The sequence below is a fragment of the Microtus ochrogaster genome, chromosome 8, assembly GCF_000317375.1.
Source record: "Microtus ochrogaster isolate Prairie Vole_2 chromosome 8, MicOch1.0, whole genome shotgun sequence".
NCBI lineage: Eukaryota > Metazoa > Chordata > Mammalia > Rodentia > Cricetidae > Microtus > Microtus ochrogaster.
Window position 1 is genome coordinate 68516888 of NC_022015.1, and position 24416 is coordinate 68541303.

The 24416-nt window shown below is 47.2% G+C and overlaps 1 protein-coding gene across 3 annotated transcripts in view; it reads left to right on the forward strand.

The window, feature by feature from the left end:
• The window catches only part of Dntt (DNA nucleotidylexotransferase), a 32572-nt gene extending 10064 nt beyond the window's left edge, over positions 1–22508 (forward strand). Inside the window, exons 2-12 of one of the 3 annotated variants that reach the window (XM_005352267.2) lie at positions 1540–1714; positions 3075–3203; positions 4434–4604; positions 5451–5522; positions 7069–7192; positions 10276–10408; positions 11843–11951; positions 16459–16704; positions 19725–19819; positions 22161–22194; positions 22422–22508. In XM_005352267.2, the coding sequence (XP_005352324.1) occupies positions 1540–1714; positions 3075–3203; positions 4434–4604; positions 5451–5522; positions 7069–7192; positions 10276–10408; positions 11843–11951; positions 16459–16704; positions 19725–19819; positions 22161–22194; positions 22422–22508 (1375 nt within the window). The remainder of the gene's footprint in view (positions 1–1539; positions 1715–3074; positions 3204–4433; positions 4605–5450; positions 5523–7068; positions 7193–10275; positions 10409–11842; positions 11952–16458; positions 16705–19724; positions 19820–22160; positions 22195–22421) is intronic. The other 2 variants (XM_005352268.2, XM_005352269.2) reach the window with 2 other exon arrangements.
• Positions 22509–24416: the final 1908 nt, after the last annotated feature.

Sequence of the window (24416 nt, forward strand, 5' to 3'; positions counted from 1 at the left end):
GTGCTCCATGTGGATGACGTAGCTCTCCCTTCTCCAGGGTACTCCATGTGGGTGACGTAGCTCCCCCTCCCCCTTCTCCAGGGTGTTCCATTAGGCACCCTTCTGCGTCTCCTCTGCTTTCTCTTCAAGTGTACCAGGAATTGGTCTGTTATTCCCTACATATTCCCACCCCAACTCTCTCCCTTCCAAAGCATTGTGTGGATCAGCTTAGCTTTTAAAAAATGACACACTAACACTGCTTGTGTTCTGCTTGCACAAGTCTGCATTGGCTTGAACTCCCCAGATAAGAAGAACCAAGCTTCTGAACAAGGTATTTAAGACCCCTGTCACTACTGGCTCAGTCATTTCTACAACTAACATGCCCCTCCCAGTCTGTCTCATCAATCCCATCAATCCTCTGCTGTCCCTTTCTTCCAGGACAATTCCCATGGGCCTCTCTCTGTTCACCCAAACTCTGTTCTGATGTGGGAGTGTCATATATCAATCTGTTGATTTCATTGGTTAAGCAATAAAGAAACTGCTTTGGCCTTGATAGGTTAAAACATAGGTGGGAGGAGTAAACAGAACAGAATGCTGGGAGAAAGAAGCTGAATCAGGGAGTCGCCATGATTCTCCCACTCCAGGCAGACGCAGGTTAAGATCATTCCTGGTAAGCCAGTTCGTGGGCTACACAGATTATTAGAAATGGGCTAGTCCAGGTGCAAGAGTTAGCCGAGAAAAGGCTAGATATAATGGGCCAAGCAGTGTTTAAAAGAATACAGTTTCTGTGTAATTATTTCGGGGCATAAGCTAGCCATGTGGGCGGCTGGGTGCCGGGGACGCAGCCCCGCTGCTCATATTACAACACTGTTCCTTCTCTAAAGCTCACCTGATCTCACCCTGACCTTTGGTCTGTTCAGAATGCACATCATTAGCCATCTGTCTTACGTAGGCTGTGAAGATGCAGGTGTGCCAGTTGTCGAGAGTGAGCCCTCCTTGACTTTGAACTTCTCAGCCCCTAGAACATCATCTAAGGCATTTAGCTCTATGATCTCCAACTGGTGCAGGCAGGCAAGCATATGCACATTTACACCTATTTCTTTTTGAACTTTAGGTTCTCATATAAAAAATATAGTTCAGTTTTCATCAGACAAACTTGTAAATTACTTAGTCAGAGTCTTCCATGAACAGAAATGAAATAATTACTGAAACCACCTGCACCCTGCTAGGTACTACTTTAGCTTCATCTTTCATCTTCCCTAAATTTCTATTTTACATGATTCTTGCTATATATATGTATATATGCATATTTTATATATGTATATATATACATCTTATGTGTGTATGTATATGATCCAACACACAGTGTGTATGTATGTATGTATATGCATTCAAACTGGGATGCTGTCCACTGCTGCTTTCCTCATGTGAAGGTTCAGGAGTCAGTTCCAGTGTGTACCTTGTCTTTTGTCAGCTGGGACACTCTGAAACCTTGAGGAGGAAGGAGAACATCTCATTTTGGAAGCTTCCTTTACTGGTAATTTTGCCTTTCGTTTCTAGTGATTCTGTTACCCACATTGTGGCAGAGAACAACTCGGGGTCAGATGTCCTGGAGTGGCTCCAGCTACAGAACGTCCAAGCCAGCTCCGAGCTTGAACTCCTTGACGTCTCCTGGCTGATTGAATGCATGGGAGCTGGGAAACCCGTGGAGACGACAGGAAAGCATCAACTTGTTGTAAGTCTCCCCCTTGCTAGAGGTCCACTGATGGGGACTTCAGAGTTCACAGACTCGGGCTGATGCCAGAGTCCTTTCTTATGGAATCCACTTAGCTCTGTCGGGCTTCCAATTGCTCCTCTGTGTAACAATCCTGCCCACCTCTATAGATGGCGTGAGAATTGAAGTGACATGTAGATAAATTATGCACAGTGTTGATATGTTAAAAACACTGAATAGATGGGCACTGTTTTTCTTAAAAATTATTTATTTATTATGTATACAGTGTTCTGCCAGCATGTATGCCAGAAGAGGGCACCAGACCTCATTACAGATTGTTGTGAGCCACTATGTGGTTGCTGGGAATTGAACTCAGGACCTCTGGAAGAACAGCCAGTGCTCTTAACCACTAAGCCATCTCTCCAGCCCCATAAGAGAACTACTTTTTTTTATTATTAATTTATTTGGTTTTTTTTTTTTAGACAGGGTTTCTTCGTGTAATGATCCTGTCTGTTCTGGAACTCTCTTTGTAGAGCAGTATGGCCTTGAACTCACAGAGATCCACCTGCCTCTGCCTCCCAAGTATTGGGATTAAAGTTGTGAGCCATTACCACCCAGTTTAAGAGAACTATTATTATGAACACATTTATGCACAGATATTTCAAAATACTTCAGCCCTGACATTCTGGATGTCAGAAAAGTAAAAAGTTTCCAATTTTCTCACTCTGATATAAAAAAATTAAAGAATATGAGTTCTTAAATCCAAGCCCCTGACGAATAATGCTAGAACCCCTGACAATTCACACATCAAAAGAAATGGTCGTTAGTTGTTGGTTCTTTTCCTGTTTGTGATTGCAAAAATGCATATATTGACTGTACATACATGAGATAAAATTCCCTATCCGGTGTAATTAATATGAATGAAAATGAAATTTATGCCCTGGCAACACCGAAGCATGCCTGGGCAGCCTATATATGGTGGCTCTGTTGAACTTGTCCATATTGGGTCTCATGGTCTAAGCTGAAGAAGACAACTGACCAGGTCTCTTCCTCAAAAGGGAACCAGAACTCATTACAGCTGGCTGTGAACCACCATGTGGTTGCTAGGAATTGAACTTAAAACCTCCGGAAGAGCAGGTAGTGCCCTTAACCCTTGAGCCACCTCCCCAGCCGTATATTCTAATAAAAAGAACAATCGTACATGTCTATGATAGGACACTAGAGATGCATGTGACACATTTTGAGTCCTCTGTGATTTTACCCTCTTCCAGGAGCAATTGTCTTAAAGTTAATGTTTTTTTGCATTTGAGTAAATGTTTATAGTTATGTACACTTATAATTGACATTGTCGTTCAAAATGGACACTTATGCTTTTGTGTAGGTGAGGAGAGATCCTTCCCTGAGTCATGCCCCAGACTCCCAGAACATTCCACCACCGACTGAACAAAAGATCTCCCAATATGCTTGCCAGAGAAAGACCACATTAGACAACTGTAACCAAGTATTCACGGTAATGAGGTCTTCTCAACAACCAGGGCAAAAGTGTGTGTGTGTGTGTGTGTGTGTGTGTGTGTGTGTGTGTGTGTGTGTGAAGGAGGGCTTGAGGCGTCTTTTCATGAGTCTACAAGTGAAATTATGACTTTTCTGGAAACCTGAGAATGTTTCTCTGTGCCTGCCTGCCTAACCTGACCTCTGGTCCTTTGTCAAGTGGGCCTTCTTGTGGGGAGCCGTTCCCACATGCTCCATTGCAAGATGGCACTGACCATCAGCACCACCACCGTAATCAAGCCAGTGCGCATGTGCATGGTAAATGACAATTTACCTTGTCAAGCCAGTGCGCATGCACATAGTAACTTTCCATCCCTTGCTCTCTGCCTCTCCCGTGGCATCATAGGGTTTGACAGGCTGCAGCCAGTCAGAGTTTGACACGTCCGACGCGAGGACTGTTAAGCTATATAAGGGCCGGGTTTTTGACCCTTGAGGTCTTCGCTCTGTAAGCTTATGCTCTCCCTCTCAAGACGCATAAAGCTTTTCTGCAGAAGGATCCTGATTGTGCCGTGTCGTTCTTGCTGGCGAGAAGATAGCGCGGGACACCTTCTTTTATATGGACACGGAAAAACATATTCTGTTTGTTCTATCGAGGCAGTAGACAGGCTCGCAGCTGCTCCGGGGTCAGAGCTTGCCAGGCTAACACACTCGGTACAGTATCGAGCACGGGGCTTCTCATCTCTAGCCTGCAAGCACATCTGTGGGGGAGAACAGGAAACGGGTGGCAGCCCCTGAGTCACAGCTGCCTTCTCTACTAGTAAGGAAAACACGCCTCACCTTAAATAACCCCAACTCTGGGTCGGTGTGATGAACACACCCCTCATTCTATAAGTAGGTTTGATGTACGAACTAAGAGAACCAGAGGTCTGGGGTTCATGACAGAACCCTGGCCACGGACTGGTAAGGAAGACAGCAGAGGGTTATATATACCCAGCATGACTGCTGGGACACCAGAAGCACCAGGTCACAGCTTGGCTGAGTTGTTTCTAAGTGTCTGATGTCACTGAGCTCAGTTTTCTCACTCTTCATTCGACATCTGTCTTTCCAGTTCAGTGACAGTGTCCCACAGGGGAGTATACAGAGGGACAGGAGGTCGATCTTGATGTCAAAGGTACCCCATTAGTGAAGGGGACAGGAGGAACTTGCTAGTGACTCTGACAAACAGACCAGCTGATCTGGTTTTATTTTTCAGGATGCCTTTGATATCCTGGCTGAAAATTACGAGTTTAGAGAGAATGAAGGCTGTTATGTGGCACTCATGAGAGCGTCTGCTGTCCTGAAATCGCTGCCATTTCCCATTGTCAGCATGAAAGACACGGAGGGAATTCCCTGCCTAGGGGACAAGGTGAAGTGTATCATAGAGGTAAGGGAGAAGCGGAATGTGCTGCCCCTCCAAATAGGTGAGGGGAGACCGAAGAGACCACAGATGACATAGCACAGAAAGAGATGGGTACAGATGTATAGAATCCATAACCCAACATGACCCCAGTAAGACTCCATGGACGCAGGTATCAGGGAAAAGACCAAAGCCTTAGATCTCAGAGCAGCAGAGTGCTCTGCCTCCCAAGCCAGCCTAGGTGAGAGGCTCGGTCTCACTTAGGGCTCTTCCGGTCCAGGACAGGGTGATGCTCAGTGTGCGGATTCTGTATCTATGTGCTCTGGGGAGCGATTGGGTAGGAGATGCATGTTTAACAACGTTTAAGGATTTTCCAGCAACACAAGTTTGCCATTCAGTAGCAAATTTCTATCAAATCTAATGCAAAGTATGTTATTCTAGAAAAAAAATATCCCAGCTCAGACAACAGAGGCCCTGGGCTAGTCCTTATGAGGGCTTGATAATAACTGGCTTTTCAGTGGGCCAACCACTGGTCTGACGGACTAAAAAGTCCTTCTCTGAGTAAGTTGAAACCATTGAGAAGAAAATTATCAGTACTATTTGGGCAATACTTGCCGGTGAATATTTCATCTTAGATTCTATGAATTCAGGTCCTCATCCTTCTGTAACCTTGTCCAAGATTTTAAAGGGTCTTTAGAGCTATGACCAGCTAAGAGTTTTCAGTAACACAGGGAAATTCTTGCTTTCCTCAGATCAGCCAGGGAAGCTTCTCAAGTTTTATGAGGAACCAGCTGCTGGGGCTGTGGGTTTGCACATGACGTGACAATGTTATAAGGACAGAACTCAAAATCTTTTGCTCGCCTCTCCTTGCAGGGAATTATTGAAGATGGGGAAAGTTCTGAAGTTAAAGCTGTGTTGAATGATGAACGATACAAATCCTTCAAAGTACGTGATTTTACATTTGTTTACTGGGGTGTGTTTTCTATTTACTTGCTGTGGATGGTTATATTAACTCAGACTGCTGTGCCAACATGCCACAGATTGAGCTGCTGAAACGGAAATTTATTCTCTGCCTGTTCTGGAAGCAGAAAGTTTAGGTCAAGGTTCTAGGTCAAGATTCTATGGAGGGCTCTTTTTGTGGCTTCCAATGGCCTGCCACCTCCTTGCTGTGGCAGAGATAGAGGTGAGTAATTGTATGGGTCCTAGTTTGCTTGCTCTTGGTTAGCTTTCTTCACTTTGCACTATTATATTAAGCATGACTCCAAGCTTAGGGAATGGCATCTCCCACAGAGGGCTTCCTACATCAGTCAACAGCCAAGCCATCCCCACAGACACGCCCACAGGTCAATGTAGTGCAGGTATTTCCTCATTAAGACTCTCAGGTGATTCTAGGTTGTGTTGAGTTGATAGTTAAAATTAATTAACACACCTCCCAAAACCCCATTGCAAAGACCATCACATCGAGAATTAGGGCTTCAACGTGGGGTACACAACTCAGTTCATTACAGAGTCCTAAGAAGCAGATACATGAACAAACAAGATGTTCTGACTTACTTTCATATAAGGAAATTAACTACCAAGAATCTTCATTCACAGTTACAAATGTTAAAGGGACATAAGAATACAATTAAAACATACCTGGTCCTGAAGCACAAACTCATGTCCTTGTCGTCTCTTCATTTCCGGGACTCAGGATTGAACACTTCCCAGTTTTTCTTAGCTTGGAGTTTCTGGTACTTTGGCCAGTTCCTTTAGCTCATAAGTAATACAAGGCCTAATGTATGGCCAAGCAGGAGACCAGACTCAAGAGCACAGTTTAAGCCTGTACTTTGCCTTTATCCATTTAAAGATGGAACATTCCGAGCCTACTTGAGCATCCTCCCATCAAAGGCATGGTACACCCTTGTGTGTAAGAGAGGAGCATCCTGGAGGCAGCTGGAGAAACAGCTTCACACATTCATAGAACAGGAGTCTGACACCTAGGTTATGCCGAACCCTTACACAGATGTGGGTCTGCCTCTCACCTGTTTCATTTTGTGGCACTGTGGCTGTGAAAGGATTCTCCAGAAACAAAAAGCCTCTAAAAGTTACCATCCCCGGGCTCAAAAGAGAGCTCAGTGAAGCGCTGAGAACCTGAGCAAGAGCCTAGGAACCAATATAAAAAGTCAGGTGCGGAGGCGTGCCGTTTAAATCTCAGCACTGACGCAGAGACGGGCAGATCTCTAAAGCTCACTGGCCAACTGTCCCAGCCTGAGGTTGATGTCCATTTTCCACATGCAGTTACATATGCCCATGCATACGTGTGCAAGTACACACACACACACACACACACACACACACACACACACATGCACACACACACACTACTCTTGCTGATTTTAAGAGTTTTGCTTGTATTTCTTGTCCATGGCCTGAAGCTTTGGAAAGTGCCACTCCGTTGTCATAGTGATGATCTGGGGGAACCAACAGCCTGCCTTTCCCTCCCTTTCAGCTCTTTACCTCTGTGTTTGGAGTGGGGCTGAAGACAGCTGAGAAGTGGTTCCAGATGGGGTTCCGAACTCTCAGTAAAATCAAGTCAGACAAAAGCCTGCACTTTACACGAATGCAGAAAGCAGGTAAAGGGATCGGGGAAAATCACGGGTTGCTCTCAGCTTGTCAGGGGAGAGTGATATGGAGGTCACTTTTACCTGGGCTCCAGTCTGGGGAGTCAGGTGTATCTCAGCTCCAGCACTCCTCACCGTGTGATCTGGTTAAAACCTTGAGCCTTTGTTATCTCATTGATGAACTGAGATAACAGGGAAACACATCAGCTCACACAAAGCTCTGAACTTAGCTTAGAACAAGGTCTCTTCCTGGGCTGCTGATTGCAGATGTCAAAGCAGGGTGGGCGCTGTCCAGCTTCAGCCTTCTCTAGACAACAGGGTCTGACTGTCTCCCTGGGTAAGAAGCATGCACTGAAGAGTTGAGGGCAGAGGGATAAGCTGACATGGAGGAAGGAGAGAAGAGTGTTTGAACAAACTAGACTCACACTGGGTCAGTTCACACTGCCACAGTGTGCTAGGGACTGGAAAACAGAAACGGGCAGCAATCTAGGCACAGCCTTGATCTATCCAAGCAGAGCCTGAAGAGACCTCAGAGCAGTGTGGGGACAGAAGAATTATCACCATCATCTTAAAGTCTCGCAAGCCCCCCAAGTCCTCCATGGTGGTCAGGTCATGTCCTTCCATGGACTGTGTTGGGACCTTATTCAGAAATAAGGAAATACAGTTAATAACCCCCAAATGTGTAAGATTTGTTTGCTTTTAACATGCAATAAAAAATAGAGTAAAACTGCCCCTTAATAGGGAGAGGGAGTTCCAGCCATAATCTCAAGTGCTTGGCTTCTGAAGTTATGGAGACTTGTAAAGCTATCAAGAGGAGCTATAGAAGTAATGGAGCCTTCTAGCAGAGGCTGGGTGTGTGGGGTAGTCAATAGGTAGCTTCTACTTAAGTCATAACAACAGACAGACAGACCAAAGGCAACGAAATCACAAGAAACAGTAGAGGAGGTAGATCCTATCTTGGGCATCCCACCAGTGACTCTATAGAAGACCCTCATTCATGTTGTGACCCTGCTGATTTCTGTTTTAAAATATTTTTATTTTTAGTTTATGTACATGGTTGTTTTGTCTGTATGCATGTCTGTGCACCACATGTGTGCAGTGTCCATGGAGGTCAGAAGAGGGCACCAGATCCCCTGGAAGTGAAGTTACAGCTGCTTGTGAGCCACCATGTGGATTCCAGGAATCAAACCTAGGTCCTCTGGATGAGCAGCAAGTGCTCTTAGGCACTGAGTCCTTGCTTAGATTTGTTGATGTCTGAGGAATTCCTATTAAACTTTATACAATGCCACACAGGAAATTTAAAAATAATAGTCTAAGAAAAAAAGATCTATTTTTTCTACTCTGGACCCCAGAATACACATCTAATAAGTGTGTTTTACACCAACTCTAGAAATACCTTTTAAAAGAAATGTTTGCAATCATTAAACTTAAGTGCCAAGGAGACAGACTGGAAGGAGAGTGAGGACTGCTAACACGCACAGAGGAAGTGGGAAGCGACATCATGTTTCATTCAGATAGACTTGAGCTTGTGCTCCTTCTGCTTCAGTGCTCTGAGTCCTGGGAATACAGGTGTGAGGTGCTGGACGACAGCTACACCTTCTTTAGAAAAATCATAACTTCATGTGCATGGGCATCATGAGGGAACATGGGGAATTCCAAGTACCAGCTGAGCTGTACTTGAGTGCCAGTGATGCTGGCAGTTTCTCTATTAAAGATTAGTGGAGTGTTGCTCTGTGGACCAACCCCCCCCACACACACACACACAGAGCTGTGTCCCAGTATAAAGGTGACTGTTAACAATACAGCTAGAAAAGACATTAGTATTCATATGAAGACGGTAGCTCCTCAAGCATCTGGCTTGGTAGGGACGGGTGATGGGGGTATTAGCATGAACATCTTTTCTTCATCCTGTCAACACGTTCCTGCAACTGTCCCATTTAGAGATCACAGATGGCTTTGAACCTGGGAGCTTTGTTGACAACTTGCTCAAGCCAAATGGCCTCCTGGCCTCCTGGTGTCCTGAGGTGAGAGACAAGGAACAACAGGTTTTCTGTGTCCCGTTGTGCCAATCAGCAGCTTCTAGGGGAGTATGTCTCCTGCTTGTCAAGTGGCATTTGGGTGGTCCCCTTTGGGGACCCTTAATGAAAGTTCAGTGTTTTGTATAGAAGCCTGAGTAACTGTCTCAGGCACACCCAGCTTCCCTTAGTACTTCACCCTAATTCTTGGAGTTAGGCATCTTTCCTTGTCTGCCACCCTCCAAACACTCAGTGGGACTAGCCACATGCCCCCACTCCCTCTCCCTCATGACATTGCTTTTGAACAGTCATTGGTTTATAGTTCTCAGGCCCAGAAGAGGACATCAGCCTCTCCAAGGCACTTGGCTTTGCTTTGGACACAGACCATCTACTTCCTCTTATGGCCTTTCACTTTTCTAAAGAAGCCATCAATTCAAGTCCTGAGACACCACTCCCCTCTTGGGTCAGGGGTTAAGACAAGGTTTCTCTGTGTAGCTCTGACGGTCCTGAAATTCACTACGTAGACCAGGCTGTCCTAGAACTCACAGAGATCTGCCTGCTTCTGCCTCCTGAGTGTTGGAATTAACAGTGCGAGTCATCACCGCCAGCCCCCCATCCCCCTTTTAAATAGTGTGATAGAGTTTGTTGGTTAAGAAGGCTGGACACGGCGCTGCACACATGTAATCTCAGCACTTGGGAGGCAAATGCAGAAGAATTAGGAGCTCGGAAACAACTGGACCTTTGCTCAAAATAGAGGAGAAAAAGGAGAAGGAAGAGGAGGAGGAAGAGGAGGAAGATGTGACTGTGCTGGCTCTTCATTGTGACATCAGATAGGAAGGAGTTCACATCCCAGAAGGATTTGAATACTTTTCCTTTAATTAGGACATTGTAGACCTCTCCTTGAGAATCCAAAGCTCCATTGTGACTGTGAAAAGCCCACAAGCAAGCAAACAAGACAACACCATAGATGACTGTGCTCTGTGTATAGTCTGATCCAGGCCCTGTCTGAGACAGCCTCCTCTCCCACTGGGTCGCCTTATGTGTGATTTCTCTCCACTGGCCGGCCAAATGGCCTCTCAGGATTCCTCTACTACGAAGACCTTGTTAGCTGTGTGAACAGGGCCGAAGCAGAGGCCACCAGCGTGCTAGTCAAGGAGGCGGTTGCGGCATTTCTTCCAGATGCCTTGGTCACCATGACTGGGGGGTTCCGCAGGTAAGCGATGCCATTGTTTCAACACCCCTCTTTTACCTGCCTCTGACATGGTGCAAAAGGCTCATCCCGACCCAGTGCCAGCTCTCTTTGTTGCTCTGACTCCTGTCCCCTGCGTTGCATTTCGGGAGCTCCAAATGGCTAGGCATCCCTTGCATACAGAGCTGTGTCTTGCTTCTGGAACTTTGGTCAGGTGAAATTTTCCCTGTACTTTTGTAAAATTGGCAACCGTCTGACTTCTCATTCCTTAAGACTCAATTTAGATGCTGCTTCAGCAAGCCCTCCTCAACTCGCTGTTGCTCTATGCTGGATTAGGGACTTTCTTCCATGTTTCCCAGATGCCTGCTATACCACGTGTGCATTCCGTGTGGAGCTAGTGGGATCTAGTCCCCACTGAGACCAGACTAAGAGCCCAGTCACAAAGCAGGTGCTCAAGAAAGTTTGGTTGAGTCGGTGACAGCTAAGTGAACAAGTCTTCAGAAATGCATACAGTCAGTTGGATACCAAATGCCTCCATATGAAAAAGGGGCCCATCCCTCCTGCCCTTCACCCACCTCTCCTGAGACCTTACCTGGTCACTTGGATCAAAGAAGACTAAATCTAAATCCCTGGGCTGAGGTTGTCACTCAGTTGGTTGAATGCCTGCATGACATGAAGGAAACCCTGACTCTTGATTCCCAGCATCGAATAAACCAGGTGTGGTGACACATACCTCTAACCCCAGCACTTGTTGGGGGCGCAGAGGCAGGAGGATAAGAAGTCCAGGGTAATCCTCAGCTTCACAATGAGTTTAAAGTCAGTCTGGACCATAGGAGACCCTGCCTTTTAAAAGGGGGGGGGGGAGACAAAGAAAAATCCCTTAACTCACACCATAGTTCCAAGAAGGCTACCTTGTATGGTACGGCCATAGCTCTTGGTAGGCTACTTACTGTCATCCATGTTTCTGTGTGTATGTGCTGGGTGTAGAAGTAATCTTTGTTATTTTCTTCCCATCCATATACAACTGATGGGGAACTTCAGCCAATCACATTCTGTTTAGGGTGTGTCCCCCTGGGGCCACACAAAACAAATAAAACATCCAGGTGTGCTTGCCTCTTCCTCCTTGTCCTCTGCGTTCCTGGATTGCTGGAACCCTGATTTGTAAGTTGTTTTTTCTTTTGTTTATTAAAGCTGAATATTATTTTAAGTTGGTCTGGTTAATTACAACTTCCGATCAACCATGCCCATCATACAACAATCTACAGACCACATGTGAATTTCCTGCCTTGAATTGGTCCGTAAGAACTAGAGGTGGACAACCAAGAACAGCTGATCTAAAATATTGTGAGCATTTTGCACCACGAACCTCACACCTGAGACACAGAAACAAAGACTTTTTTTTTTAATGAAGGGCTAAAATTATAACTGATTTTCATTCTGTGATTTTTTTTGAATTAGGGGTAAGATGACTGGGCATGATGTAGACTTTCTAATTACCAGCCCAGGAGCCACAGAGGAAGAAGAGCAGCAACTCCTGCATAAAGTGACAGACTTATGGGGTCAGCAGGTGAGGAGACCAAGACAACCGCTTGCCACTCAAGACCCCCTTAGCGGTGCTTTTCGCTTGTTTCTGTTCTATGCTGTGTGTGTATATGAGTGAGTATGTATGTATGTGTATGCACATGTGTGTGTATGTGTAGAATGTGTGAGTGTGTGTATGTGTGTGTGAGTATTGTATGAGAGTGTGTGTGTGTGTGGTATAAGTATGTGAGTGTGTTTATGTGTAGTGTTGTATGTGTGGTGTACATGTGTTGTGTGAAAGTGTATGTTAGGTATGTGTGTATGTCTAGTACTGTGGTACGTGTGGTATGTGTATTTCTAGCAATGTGTGTGAGAGTGTGAATGGATGTGTGCATGTTTTGCACATGCATAAGCATACATGTGGGGGTGCATGAAGAGCTAGAGGCTGATGCTGGGGTTCATCCTTTGTCACTCTTCACCTTATTCACTGAGACAGGGTCTCCCAATCAAACCCAGAGCTTTTCGATATGGGTTGTCCTACTAGCCAGCCTGCTCTGGAAACCCCTTTTCTCCACCTTCTGAGGCTGGAATTGCAGGCAGACTGTCATGTCTAACAAGCACTCCTATGGGTTCTGGGGATTTGAAACTAGGGTCCTCGTGATTACATACCCATGATTTAACCACTGATACATCTCCCCAGCCCCAAGCATTGTTAATTTTATGTTACATGATCATTGTACAGTAAATTGTCAATTGTGTTTGTAACACCTCATTATGGCACCCCACGGCTGGCATGAGATGGACTAGCTTTGGGCCCCAGGCTGTAAACGGAGATTACTCTTACATTTCCCGGCTGTGCAGACCCAAATAATCACACAGAAACTATATTAATTACAACACTGTTTGGTCAATAGCTTAGGTGTCTTTCTAGCTAGCTCTTATATCTTAAATTAATCCATTTCAACTTTTTTTTATTTTACCTCGAGGCTCGTGGTTTGTTACTTCTTGCTTCTTGGGCAGCTACATGGTGTCTGCCTCCTTTAGCAGTTACATGGTGTCTCTTTGACTCTGCCTACTCTCTCTCTCTCTCTCTCTCTCTCTCTCTCTCTCTATATATATATATATATATATATATATATATATATATATATATATGTTCAGATTTCTCGCCTGGCTTTGTTCTGGCCAAAATAGCTTCTTTATTAACCAATGATAATAAAACAGCATACAGAGGGAAATCCCACATCCCTAAGCTATACATTCCATGTATGCATTTTGTTAGAAGAAGAAAGCCAATGAGGGTAGCCTGGACCATGCAGAGGTCATGGCCAATAGGTACCACCCATTGTTAATGGTCGAAGCTAAGTTAAACTAATCCCACATCCAAAGCCATCTGACTTCTGGCCTTCGCATCAGCATCAAGCACCAATTTCTAGAGAGAAAAAGGGGCTCTCTCTCCCCCAGGACCCTGCAGGTCTGACTGAGTGGAGGAGGCTGGACCTGAGTTTCCCTAGTGCAGCTTCCCCTTTCTGGTTAGACAATGTCTGCTGGGCATGGGCCAAGCTCACCGATACGCCAGAGAGGGGAGACCAGACAGAGTGGAACCTAGAAATAGCCAGCCCCAGAGCCATAAGCATTGGTAATGAAAACTAGATTTCAGAATCAGCTCCAAGTTCATCTGTGGGACCATGCCATGTCTCCCTGTCCCTTTCAGGAGATTGAGCACAGAAAGAACACCGGAGCCCCTGAGAGGAGAGAAGATAAGCTCAGTCAGAAGACACTACTAGAAGAGTAGACACTTGCCCAGTACTCTGTGCTGGGGGAGCATCAGAGAGGAAAGGCTCTCACCAGCAGGCCACAGGCTATCTCTCCCCCAGGCCTGTTGCCACACTGGAGGCTGGAAACTCATTGATGTTTGTTGCTGTGCCATTGTTCTCATGCTGAGACTCTCTGTGACTGCTGGAGTAGAGAGGGAGCAGGGGAAGCCCTCTTTGCCTGGCCAGTTTGCAGGTATTCCTGCTGTGGTCCCTAGGGATCGGCATTATAGTCCCAGGCCCTGCAGTAAAACACTGAAGTCTGATCTGAGACTTCGGAAGTAGGCAGTGGTGGTGCAACCCGGGATGGTCCCTAACGGTTCATGGTCCATTTCCTGTCTGTGCTAGCAGGAGATTCAGTTGCGGTGGGGAGGGAGGAGGAGGGGATGGAGGGGGATGACTGTCTCTGGAGTGCCTGACGGAAGGTAAATAACCAACAAATGGAGATTGGGATGATCGCTGGCAGGATTGCTTATTGATCTCTGTGTGCGAGCCAGGCACTGGGCTGCAGGGGACCCAGCAGCCAGTGGGTCAGCCCCCTTCTCCTCCCCCTTCCCCTTCCCCTTCCCTTTCCCTCATGGAGAAGGTGTCCCTTCCCTGGACACATGTCCAGGGCCTCAGCTGTGAAATTGACAGAGTTCGTAGAATCACTTCACTTCCCTCCCCCGCTATCCTTACACTGAACTTCTCTTTACAGATGAACGTAAGCACAGCCGTGTGCTGTGCACAGTGCCCACACACGTGTGTGCACTCACTGACCGTGCACAACATCCCCACAAGATGCTTAAATGTCTGAGAAGTATGTTGAACAGACCAGGGGCCTCGGTATAGTCTTCCATCAGGCGGCCCTAAATGGTACCCTTGGGAGAAAACCCCTTGGTCAGAGGTAGGAGAGAGGAGGCTGAAGAGGTTGGAAACACTGATCTCAGGGAGGTCAGAGTTCCCCAGACATGCCTTCTGCCTGAATTCCAACTGTGGCTGCTAGCAGTTCACCACAAAGGAAGGAGAGGGCATGAGTCAGGCTTGGGTTCATGAACCATGAGTAGGACCCCGGTACAAGGAACCTAACTTCATGATTGTCACCCCTAGAGTTCAGAATGTTGAGAAGGAGGCATGGTGGCTCATGCTTGTCACCTCAGCAATTCAGGAGGCTAAGGCCAGAGGGTAACCTTGAGTTTCATTCCAGGCTACCCAGAACCAAAAGGAGTTTAAAGTCAGCCCTCTATGACAAGGACCTTGGTTCAACCAACCTTGGATGGGAAGAGATACTAGAAACAACAAACAGAAGCAACAACAAAAATAAAATAAAATAAAAACCCACACCTATGCCGAGCATGTATAGATACCCCCCTCATCTTCAGTCTCTAACAATACAGTGTGACAATAATATATTCATTTACATAGTATTAGGTAATTAACCTAGAAGTGATTGAAAGTCTCCAGGGAGGTGTGTGGCTCATATGCAAAACTCTACCACTTTGTGTGTTGAGCATCTGTGAATTTTGCTACCAGGATGACTGAGGGATGACTGCCCTCACTTTGGAAAACTGACTTCAGTTTGAATAGCAGACACTGGTTCCTCCAAGGAGATGGAAGGGACCAAAAACAAAGAGCAAGAAGGGCTGCTGGCTGCGGAACCCCTTACTGGGCCCCCTAACAGCCCTTCCTGCTCTTATACTGCTGGCTTGGTATATCCTGGGGTTAACTGGTCCACTAAGATGGAGAGGGTGGAGCCTCCTCTGTGTTTGAAGAAAAGCTGAACTGCTCTGCTCCTCCAAGCTCCACACCCTGGGACTAGAGGGAAGATATGGTGGGAAACGCCTCCTTCCTAACTGGGATGGTCACTCCGTTTCTACTGGGAAGACAACCACGGGCACCGATGGCCAAGCCAGAGCCCACCCTCAAAGCAGCTCCAGAGGAGAGAAATCACATTGAGAGAAGTAGGGACAGGGAAGCGAACTGCAAACATTGGGGACACCCAGCAAAAAGCTGGCTCTACCGTGGAGAGCACTGGGCACCAGAAGGAACATTCTAGTCAAAGCTTTGACATGTTCAGGTTCAAGTCACCCAAGAATGCTCCCATTTATTACCAGCCAAGTGCTACTGCTGTGTGGAGCAGAGAAACTCCCAGGGGCTGGTGCTAAACTGGTACTCCTTTAAATTACATCTTCATTTTCTAAACAGAAACTTGAGATGGAACAGGCATCATGGGCTTTCTCCTACTGCCTCCAAGATAGGCAGATAGTTCTCTCAGGAGAAGCATCATTTCAGGGTCTGGGTTATACTCAGTGGTAGAATGTCTAGCCCTAGATTCAATCCCCAACACTGCAAAAATAAAAAAAAAATAAAAAAGACAGAAACCAACAGAAGCAGCAGGTCACCATATACCACATAGGGCCTGAACCCTTTGACCCAGTCAGGTGACCATCATAGGGACACATAGGAAACAGTGGTGGCTTTCTCTTCATTGTGGTTTGCTTTTAAAGGAGCAAGGTTGTCCAGACAAGGAGAGGTGGTATCTCTGAAGTTTTATCATTGAGTAGTTTGGGCTCAGTCTTTCTCATGGAGAAATTCCTTTTCTGCAGAGAGAGTCTGAGAACTGCTTCCCACCTCCTCTCCTAGCTGCTGAGCGAGCAAGGACAAAAGTCCACCCACATCTGTCCAGCTCTGAAATGGCTTCCTTTAAGATGGTAAGGGTGCTCGGAGGGTCCTTTCTGAACTTGCTCCCTCTCTTTTCAGGGGTTGCTTTTGTACTGTGACCTCATAGAGTCGACATTCGAAAAGTTCAAGCTGCCGAGCAGGAAGGTGGATGCTCTCGACCACTTCCAGAAATGCTTCCTGATTTTGAAGCTACACCACGAGAGAGTGGGCAGTGGCAAGAGCAGCCAGCAGGAAGGAAAGGACTGGAAGGCCATCCGTGTAGATTTGGTCATGTGCCCCTATGACCGCCGGGCCTTCGCGCTGCTCGGATGGACTGGCTCCAGGGTAAGGGCTGTCTGCTGTTAGCTGTCCTGGCCCCGGGGAGAGCGAGGAGACAATGCCCCTAAGCCCCTAAACTGGGCTATGATATTGACATATGGTCTCGTGAGTCAGATTCGTTTAGACCAGTTATCCCCAAGGTGCTGCTCACCAAGCCAGCAGCAGTAGCCTTCCCTGGGGACAGGTTAGATTTATAAATTCTCCACCACACTGTATGCCACTACACCAGAAACTCCAGGCACCTAAGCCCAGACACCTATTTGAAAATCCCATAGGCAACTAGGAGGTATCTTGGGTAAACCCAGGAAGCAGTATAGTGTGAGTGGCCCAGATGGATTCAGTCCTAGGGGTTCAGCCTGCTTCTGCCCTGCTGACTGATCTTGGACAAGCTTCCTAGTCCTACAGGATGTGAATGGCACCCTCCAGAGCCAACAGTGCACAGCTTGCACCAGCCCAGGCCGCAGCTTCAAGTCTGCTGCAAACAAGGATGCAACTGCACCATGGTTCTGTAGCTTCTACCTACTATCTACGTATCTTGTCTGAAGCACAAGAGCATGTGCGCACCTGCTGTCTCCCAGGGCTGCTCTAAGAGACTGGTGAGGTTTTTAAAAAGAAAATTAGAGATTCAGGAGGATGAGCCCTGCTCTATTCCTGGCTTCACAGTTTTTGGGTAAATGACACTCCCTGCGTCTTCTTCAGGCTGAGAGCAGCACTAACCCCACAGGGCTCTGCTGAGGACTCGGTGGCTTGTCTTAAAGCTGGAGTCCAGCTGGGCACCCCAGCTCCTCCCTTAGAGGTAACGCTGGGCTCTTGTTAAGCATCTGCGGTCATGTAGCACAGCCGAGCATTCACAGAACAAGGCAGCTGGCACTGAGCCGGGCACAGGAGGTCACTGCCTGCACCACAATAAGGCTGTCTGAGTATCTTATCTGGCCCTAGCCTGAAGCCACGGGATCCTGTTAGGACGTATGGCACTCCTTAGTTCTCCCTTTTAACTCAGGGCGGCATCCCAGGTCGACCGTAGACCAGGGGGGCCTGCAGGCTCTGTCACACTTGGTCTTCCTTCTACTGCTGCTGCTGCCACTCCGGACCCCCCATCTCAGGGCTGGCCAGCCCACCTAGGGCTTTCCTACAAAGAAAGAGGGTTGGTGTGGCTTGGTTCTACCCAAGAAAGAGAAGCAGGAAAGAGCACCAGTGAGTTGCAGCTGATGTGAATCAGATGGGCTGCCTCTTGTCTGAGTCCGCAAGGTCCAATCTAGTACGTCTCAAAAGTAATACATTGTTTCCCTGGTAGATTCAGCCCCCAGCGTGTTGCCTGTGTGGCAGCCACCCACCTCCACCCCAGCAAATCTCTGGGTCTCAGGAAAGGACCGGACTCCTCTCTTAGTCAGGGTTACTACTCCAGTGATGAAACACCGTGACCAAAGAAACTTGGGGAGGAAAGGGTTTTTCAGCGTACATGTCCGTATCATAGTTCATCAACAAAGGAAGTCAGAACAGGAACTCAAGCGGGGCAGGGACCTGGAGGCAGGAGCTGGTGCGGAGGCCATGGAGGGGTGCCGCTTACCAGCTTGCTCCCCATGGTTTGTTCAAACTGCTTTCTTATAGAGCCCAGGACCAGCAGCCCAGGGAATGGCACCACCCACAAAGGGCTGGGCCCTCCCCCATCAATCTCTAATTAAGAAAATGCCCTACGGCTGGATCTTACGGGGGCATTTTCTCAGTTGAGGTTCCCTCCTTCCAGATGACTCTAGCTTGTGTCGAGTTGACATCAAACTGTCCAGCACAACTCTCTTGAGCCATTCTGGTTTTTATCACTCTCTTCAAGCCCTTGTTCAGTGATACCCACCATGGCAGTCCTGCTCAGTAAGCCCCCAGCACGGGCTTCCTATCCGCCCACAGTCTGTTCTTATAAATTGTCTGTGTTCCCTGCTAGACTCTCAGCTCCCCGAGGAACTGGCAGGAGCTGGCACTCTGTTTAGTGAACCGTATCTCTCTTTGCAGGCACAGAAATGCTCTGAAGGCCTTGGCTGAGGAGTTTAAGAATACATTTGTCTCTCCCAAACAGGGCTGGGGTCTGGGAGCTGGGAGAAACCCTTTATTGACGCCATTCAGCCTCTCCAGATGCTTGCAAACCAGCAACTGCTGCCCAGACAAGAGCTAGGATCAGGTGGCAGTGAGCTAAATAGGACCTGGAACTTCCCTAATCTGTGCTAGCCAATCTGTTCCCTGCAATTGATCTTCAAGGCTGGTTGTGTCTGCACCAGCTACAGAAACTTTCCAGCGAAGAGGAAATCATTTCTTCCCCACTAGAGGGCGCGCCTGTCCTAGGTGTTCTCACTAATGCCAAGGGAAAAGACAGTTTTCCAGACCTGGGTTTCTCTAGGGAAGCCAGCAGCAGTGTGTGTGACCCACTGTCCTCGTTTCTAGGGTTTGCTTGCCACCCTTCCTAGTCTTCAGAATTTCAGGGTGTGTTCCTGATCATGAGAGATGTCATCCAGGAGCAGGTGACTCTTCACAGAGTCTCAGCATGGGTGGACATCAAAGAGGGAGGGGCCTTCACGAGTACTCCCTCCATTGTGGGACAAAGCAAGGCTCAGAAAGGCTGGGTAGTGTGCCAAAGGATGCAGGGATAGGCCCCAAATCTGAGCCACGATCTTCCCATTCCTCACCTTCTTTTGTAATGATGGTATTTAAAACCGAAAATGACTTAGGCGGCATTCACTCTGGACCAGGTATTTTCCCATAAACAATGCCCACACTGTCCATTTTATCCAAATATTTACACGCTTTCTGCTGCCTGCTGGACACCGCCTGACAAGGGACCAAGCCAATAAGTTTCCAGTTCAAACCAAGTTTGTGTTCTAGTGCAGGGATCCCAGAGCTCAGCTACCCAGGACCTTGGCCCTGAGGAAGAAAATCACAGAAGAAAATATGCTAGAAGGTGACAGTTTCAAACACCTGAGGGTGCAGGATGGTTCTAAATACCACATGAGGACGGTAATTTATATTAATTCACCTTGCAGCAGTTTGAGAGAGACTTGCGGCGTTACGCCAGCCATGAGCGGAAGATGATTCTGGACAATCATGCTCTGTATGACAAGACCAAGGTAGTGTCTCCTTCCTGAGATGGGCTACTGACCCTTACCCCCAAACCCTTCCCTTGAACAGGTTTTTAAAACAATTTTTTTTACTTTATTTATTTTATAGTGGGAGAAAAGGGGGCATGAGGAGGTGGGGAGGAGCCGGTTCTATCCTACCATGTAGGTTCTAGGTATTGAACTCGGGTTCTCAGGACTGGCAGAAAACCCCTTTTCCTTCTGGTCTCTCTTATCCCATCCTCCAACCCAAACTGATTTTAGTGTCCAGGTCTGCTTCTCTCCAATACACACATTCTGTTCTCTGCAGAACACAGTTGAAAGGGGTAGGACCACATCTACTCAGACAGCAGTGCCCCCCTGACCCAGGGTGCAACTCTGGGGCTTCTGGGCCAACTAATGAGCTGATGGGCTCCAGGGCCAGAATTGAGTTGCTGTGTTCCTGATGTTTACAGCCATTTACTCCCAAGAAAATAAAGACTCACTACAAGTCCTAAGGGTGGCAGGAATACCAATGCAGTCATGTTCTGAGTGGGTCATTAAGGAACATCTGCAGTAAAGTAACACAGGTGCCCAGAGACGGATGGGAAGCCGTCAGACCTCAGTCACTAATTGTAGGGAACTCGCTTGATGGTGGTGCCTTGTTCAGTCATGCCTCAGAACAGTGACAAGTTACCATGAGGCTGATGAAGAGTTAGCAAGTCTACTGTCAAATCCATAAGCCAAAAGGCCTACTGTTCTTATAGTGGTCAAGAGCACCAAATTAGGCTTGGAGGAAAAGAGTCTAAACGAATCTGATCTCTGGCCAGGTGCACACCTTTAATCTGCACTTGGGAGGCAGAGGCAAGAGGATCTCTGTGAGTTCAAGGCCAGTCTGGTCTACAGAGCGAGTTCCAGGACAGCCAGGGGTACACAGAGAAACCCTTCCTTGAAAAAAAAAATTGATCTCCTTGTCCTCTCAGGGTTTATCATAGTTTAAAGGAAACTAACAATGAAAATACCTTAAGTAAAAGAAAAGGAGTTTGGGCAAATACTGCGGTCTCTGGGGCAACACTGCATTCAAGTACGGATGTATCCAGGTGCTCAGGTGGGCTTTCTGGGGTTGTTCTCATTGTCAGGCAAGGTTTTCCCATGAGTCCCATTTATCCAGCTATTCTATCAGAAAAGATCTTTTTTTCTAGTTTTTTGCATGGATTCTAACTGCTCATTGACCATGTGCTCATCTATTAGTCCGTTGCCATGGTACCCATTAGCCAGATTTGGGTTGTGTGCTTCTCCCTGGAGATGGGAGCAGCCCCACATCCTCATGGATGAAGGGGAAAGCGAATCCTTATAGAAATTCAAGGTGCTTCTCCCTGAGGAGGAGGCAGTAGGTCCTGGCAGAATAGCCTCACACACTGAGCACACAGGGAGAGGCAGAGTGACCGTGTAATAAATAATTCAACAGGCGCCAGTTCTGGGCCCAGGACGGTGATGTGTATTAGAAGGGACTCAGAGGAAGAAGTGCTTGGCCTGAAAGAGACCAAGGGGTAGAAGCTGGAAGGTGGAGCCTGTGGGCAGGTGTGGGAGGCTGGAGAAGACGCAGCATGTACAGCAGTCTGCCCTGACCAGCAGTTTGTCCCTCTGCTGCACATTAGAATAGTCTAGAACCTTAAATAGATTGATGGCGAGACTTCTCTGGAGCTTTGACTTCACTGGGCTGGAGTGTGACTCGTGTTTCAGGCTATTTTATTAGGAGGAAAAGAAAAGTTCCATCAAATGGTTCCAAAGAACAGTTATGGTTAAGAATAAGGGTCTAGACTGGAAAATGGCTCAGTGACTAAGAACACTGGCTGCTCTTACAGAGGGTCTGGGTTTGATTCAACCACATGGTGGCTACAATGCCCTTTTCTGGCCTCCTCAGGCACCAAGCATGAATGTGGTATACAGACATATGCGTGGTCAAAACACCCATATACTTAAACATTTTAAAACTAGAAGAGACCAGTAGGGCCAGAGAGATGGCTGTGCCAGCACGAGGACCTGAGTTCAGACCCTTAGCACCACATAACAGCCAGGAGTGGTGGACAGATCCGTAACTCTAGCCATTGGCAAGGCCAAGACAAGCAGATTCTTGGAGCTAATCAGTCTAGTCAATTATAAGCTACTGGCTCAGTGAGAAACCCTGTCTCAAAAAAAAAAGGAAAATGGTAGAGGAAGACATCATCTAGTGTTGAGTTCTGCCCTCCACATGGAACACACGAACGTACATGCATCTCCACACATCTGCGTCCACATGTCAACAAGCACTCACACACACAAACAAGAAGAATTAGAAAAGAATTCCCTGTGTCATTATTTTGCCTTGATTCACACATGCCATTTCCTGGATGGGAAAGTGTCGAAAGTACAGGAAGCAGTCACTAGGGCTTTTGCTGTTTGTTTGATTGTTTGGGTGAAGGTCTCACTCTGCGGCGAGGCTCCTGCCTCTGCATCCCAAGTGCTGGGGTTCCAGGTGGGGGTCACCACACCCTGGCTTCCTCTGACCTTTCATATTCAGGAGCAGGTGGGAGGTGGTTCAGTGTGACTGCGCTGAGAAGCTGAGGGAAAGCTATTGAGTGTGTGTGTTTCTCCTTACGCTTCCAGAGGGTGTTTCTTGAAGCAGACAGTGAAGAAGAGATCTTTGCCCACCTGGGACTGGATTACATTGAACCATGGGAAAGAAACGCCTAAGAATGAGCCGCTAATTTGGTTTTCTTCAAGTTAGACAAGCCAGGTTGTGTGTTAGCTTAGGAAAGTCTGGGATTCTTTAGGCCTCAGGCAATGCAGACAGCAAATGGATCACATGGAAACTATGTCTAGAGAATATTCTAGAGCAACTTTGTTGGCTTGATAAGCTGGGATGTGGCCGTGGGTCACATTTTCAGGCTGTCTGTCCCACTGCTATATAGAATTCGTGGTCCATTCTTTCAATAAAAATGATATTGCCATTGGTGCTTCATGCAGAGAAGAGCATCATAGCCCACCTAACCCCTGTGTGTCTGGATCTCTGTATACATCAACAATAAAAATAGAAACAAAAAGCTAAAGTTTTCTTTGCTCAGTTATTATATTTGTAAACACAAATGGAACCGTGGAAGCAAAAGCTTGCCGTTGATTTTGAAGGGACACACAGGTGTAATACGTGCATCTGAGGTTCCCAAGGGGACTCTGGGTCCCTTCAGATGTGCCGCAAGGCAGGGTGCTGACTCCTAGTTGTCTTGGCTCTGCTCTGAGCTGGTTCCTTCCCTGACAGCACTGAACTGCATCAGGATGGGTTCTCACCGCTCTCTCTTGGTCGCAAATGCATTTCCTAAACCACAGCAGGAAAGTCTTCCTTTTCCACCTGGATCTCTCAGAAAGGCAGTGGGGTTTCTTCATCTTGGGGCACCCAAGGCAAGGAATCAGGTTCTGGAACATTCCTCACCAGATCCATCCTTCCCTCCTGCTTCTTCCAGGAGGGACAGGCTAGACGGATCCTATATTCTGAAGAGTCCAAAAGGCCACCGATTGTAGCTATGTCATCTTCCTCAGCCTGCTGAAGAGCTGGAGACAAACCGATGAGTGTCAGTCTGTTTCCAGGGGATGGGTGACACCACATGAAGAAGAGAGGTCCTTGACACACAGTCTGGAGGGAATCTGGTGTCACAGCTTACTGTGCTTTTCCCACAGGGGGTTAATCAGCTTTACCCAGATGTCCATTCTCCACGGTCTTGGATGTTACCAAAGCTTTGGCCCTCACCTCCCACACTGCTGGTAACGCTAGAAAGACAAACATCAGCTTTGCCATTTCTTAAGGCCTGGTCAAAAGAACAGAATACCTTTTGGCCTTGGTTGGCAACGTGGCAGTCTGATATGTCTCAAAAGATTCGAATGTTTCATACTATTGCTCCTTCCTTAGGAGATAATCCATTTGGACCTGTCAATCACTTGGCCAAGAGACCACCCCTTGTAAGACTGCTTCTACTAAAGTCTTGCTAAGGAGACAGGAGGAATGATTGTCCCTATGAGAAGACAGTGTACGTGTCCCTCCCAGAAACGCCCCTTCTGTGGAGTTGCTTCAAGAGCCATCACCACAGGGCCTTGCCACACCTGCCTGCTCTGTGGAATTACTCAGAAAAGCCTGACTTTTCCTTTGCAGCAGCCTAGCTGGTAAACCAGCACGAGGCCTGACTGCTACTCCTAGTTTAGATCTTTTCAATGTGTCAGTTGGTGAAGGAAGAGAAGGGAAAAAGAAAGAAACAAGAGCGCGGTGCTGTTTAAGTTTCCAACACAGAGGCCCCCTCACTACCTGTTAGAGGGGTTCTGTTTCAAGGCAGGGAGGGGCTACAGAGAAAGGTCGGGAGCCCCACATGTGCAGTGCTGGAGGAAGCACACTTAGGTTCTGACCAGCCTCAGAAGGAAAGAGGCAGAAGAAAGGAAAAGGAGAAGTTGCACTCTTCACGGAGGGAAAAAGAACCACGGGTGCCTCATGGGTTCGTCAAACGACTGTTTATTTTTCACCAGATTACAAAATAAGTGTTTGCACCAAAAGAAATGCTGACTCTCGAAATCTTAGTGAAAACAACTTTTTTTTTTTTTTTTTTTTTTGAGACAGGGTTT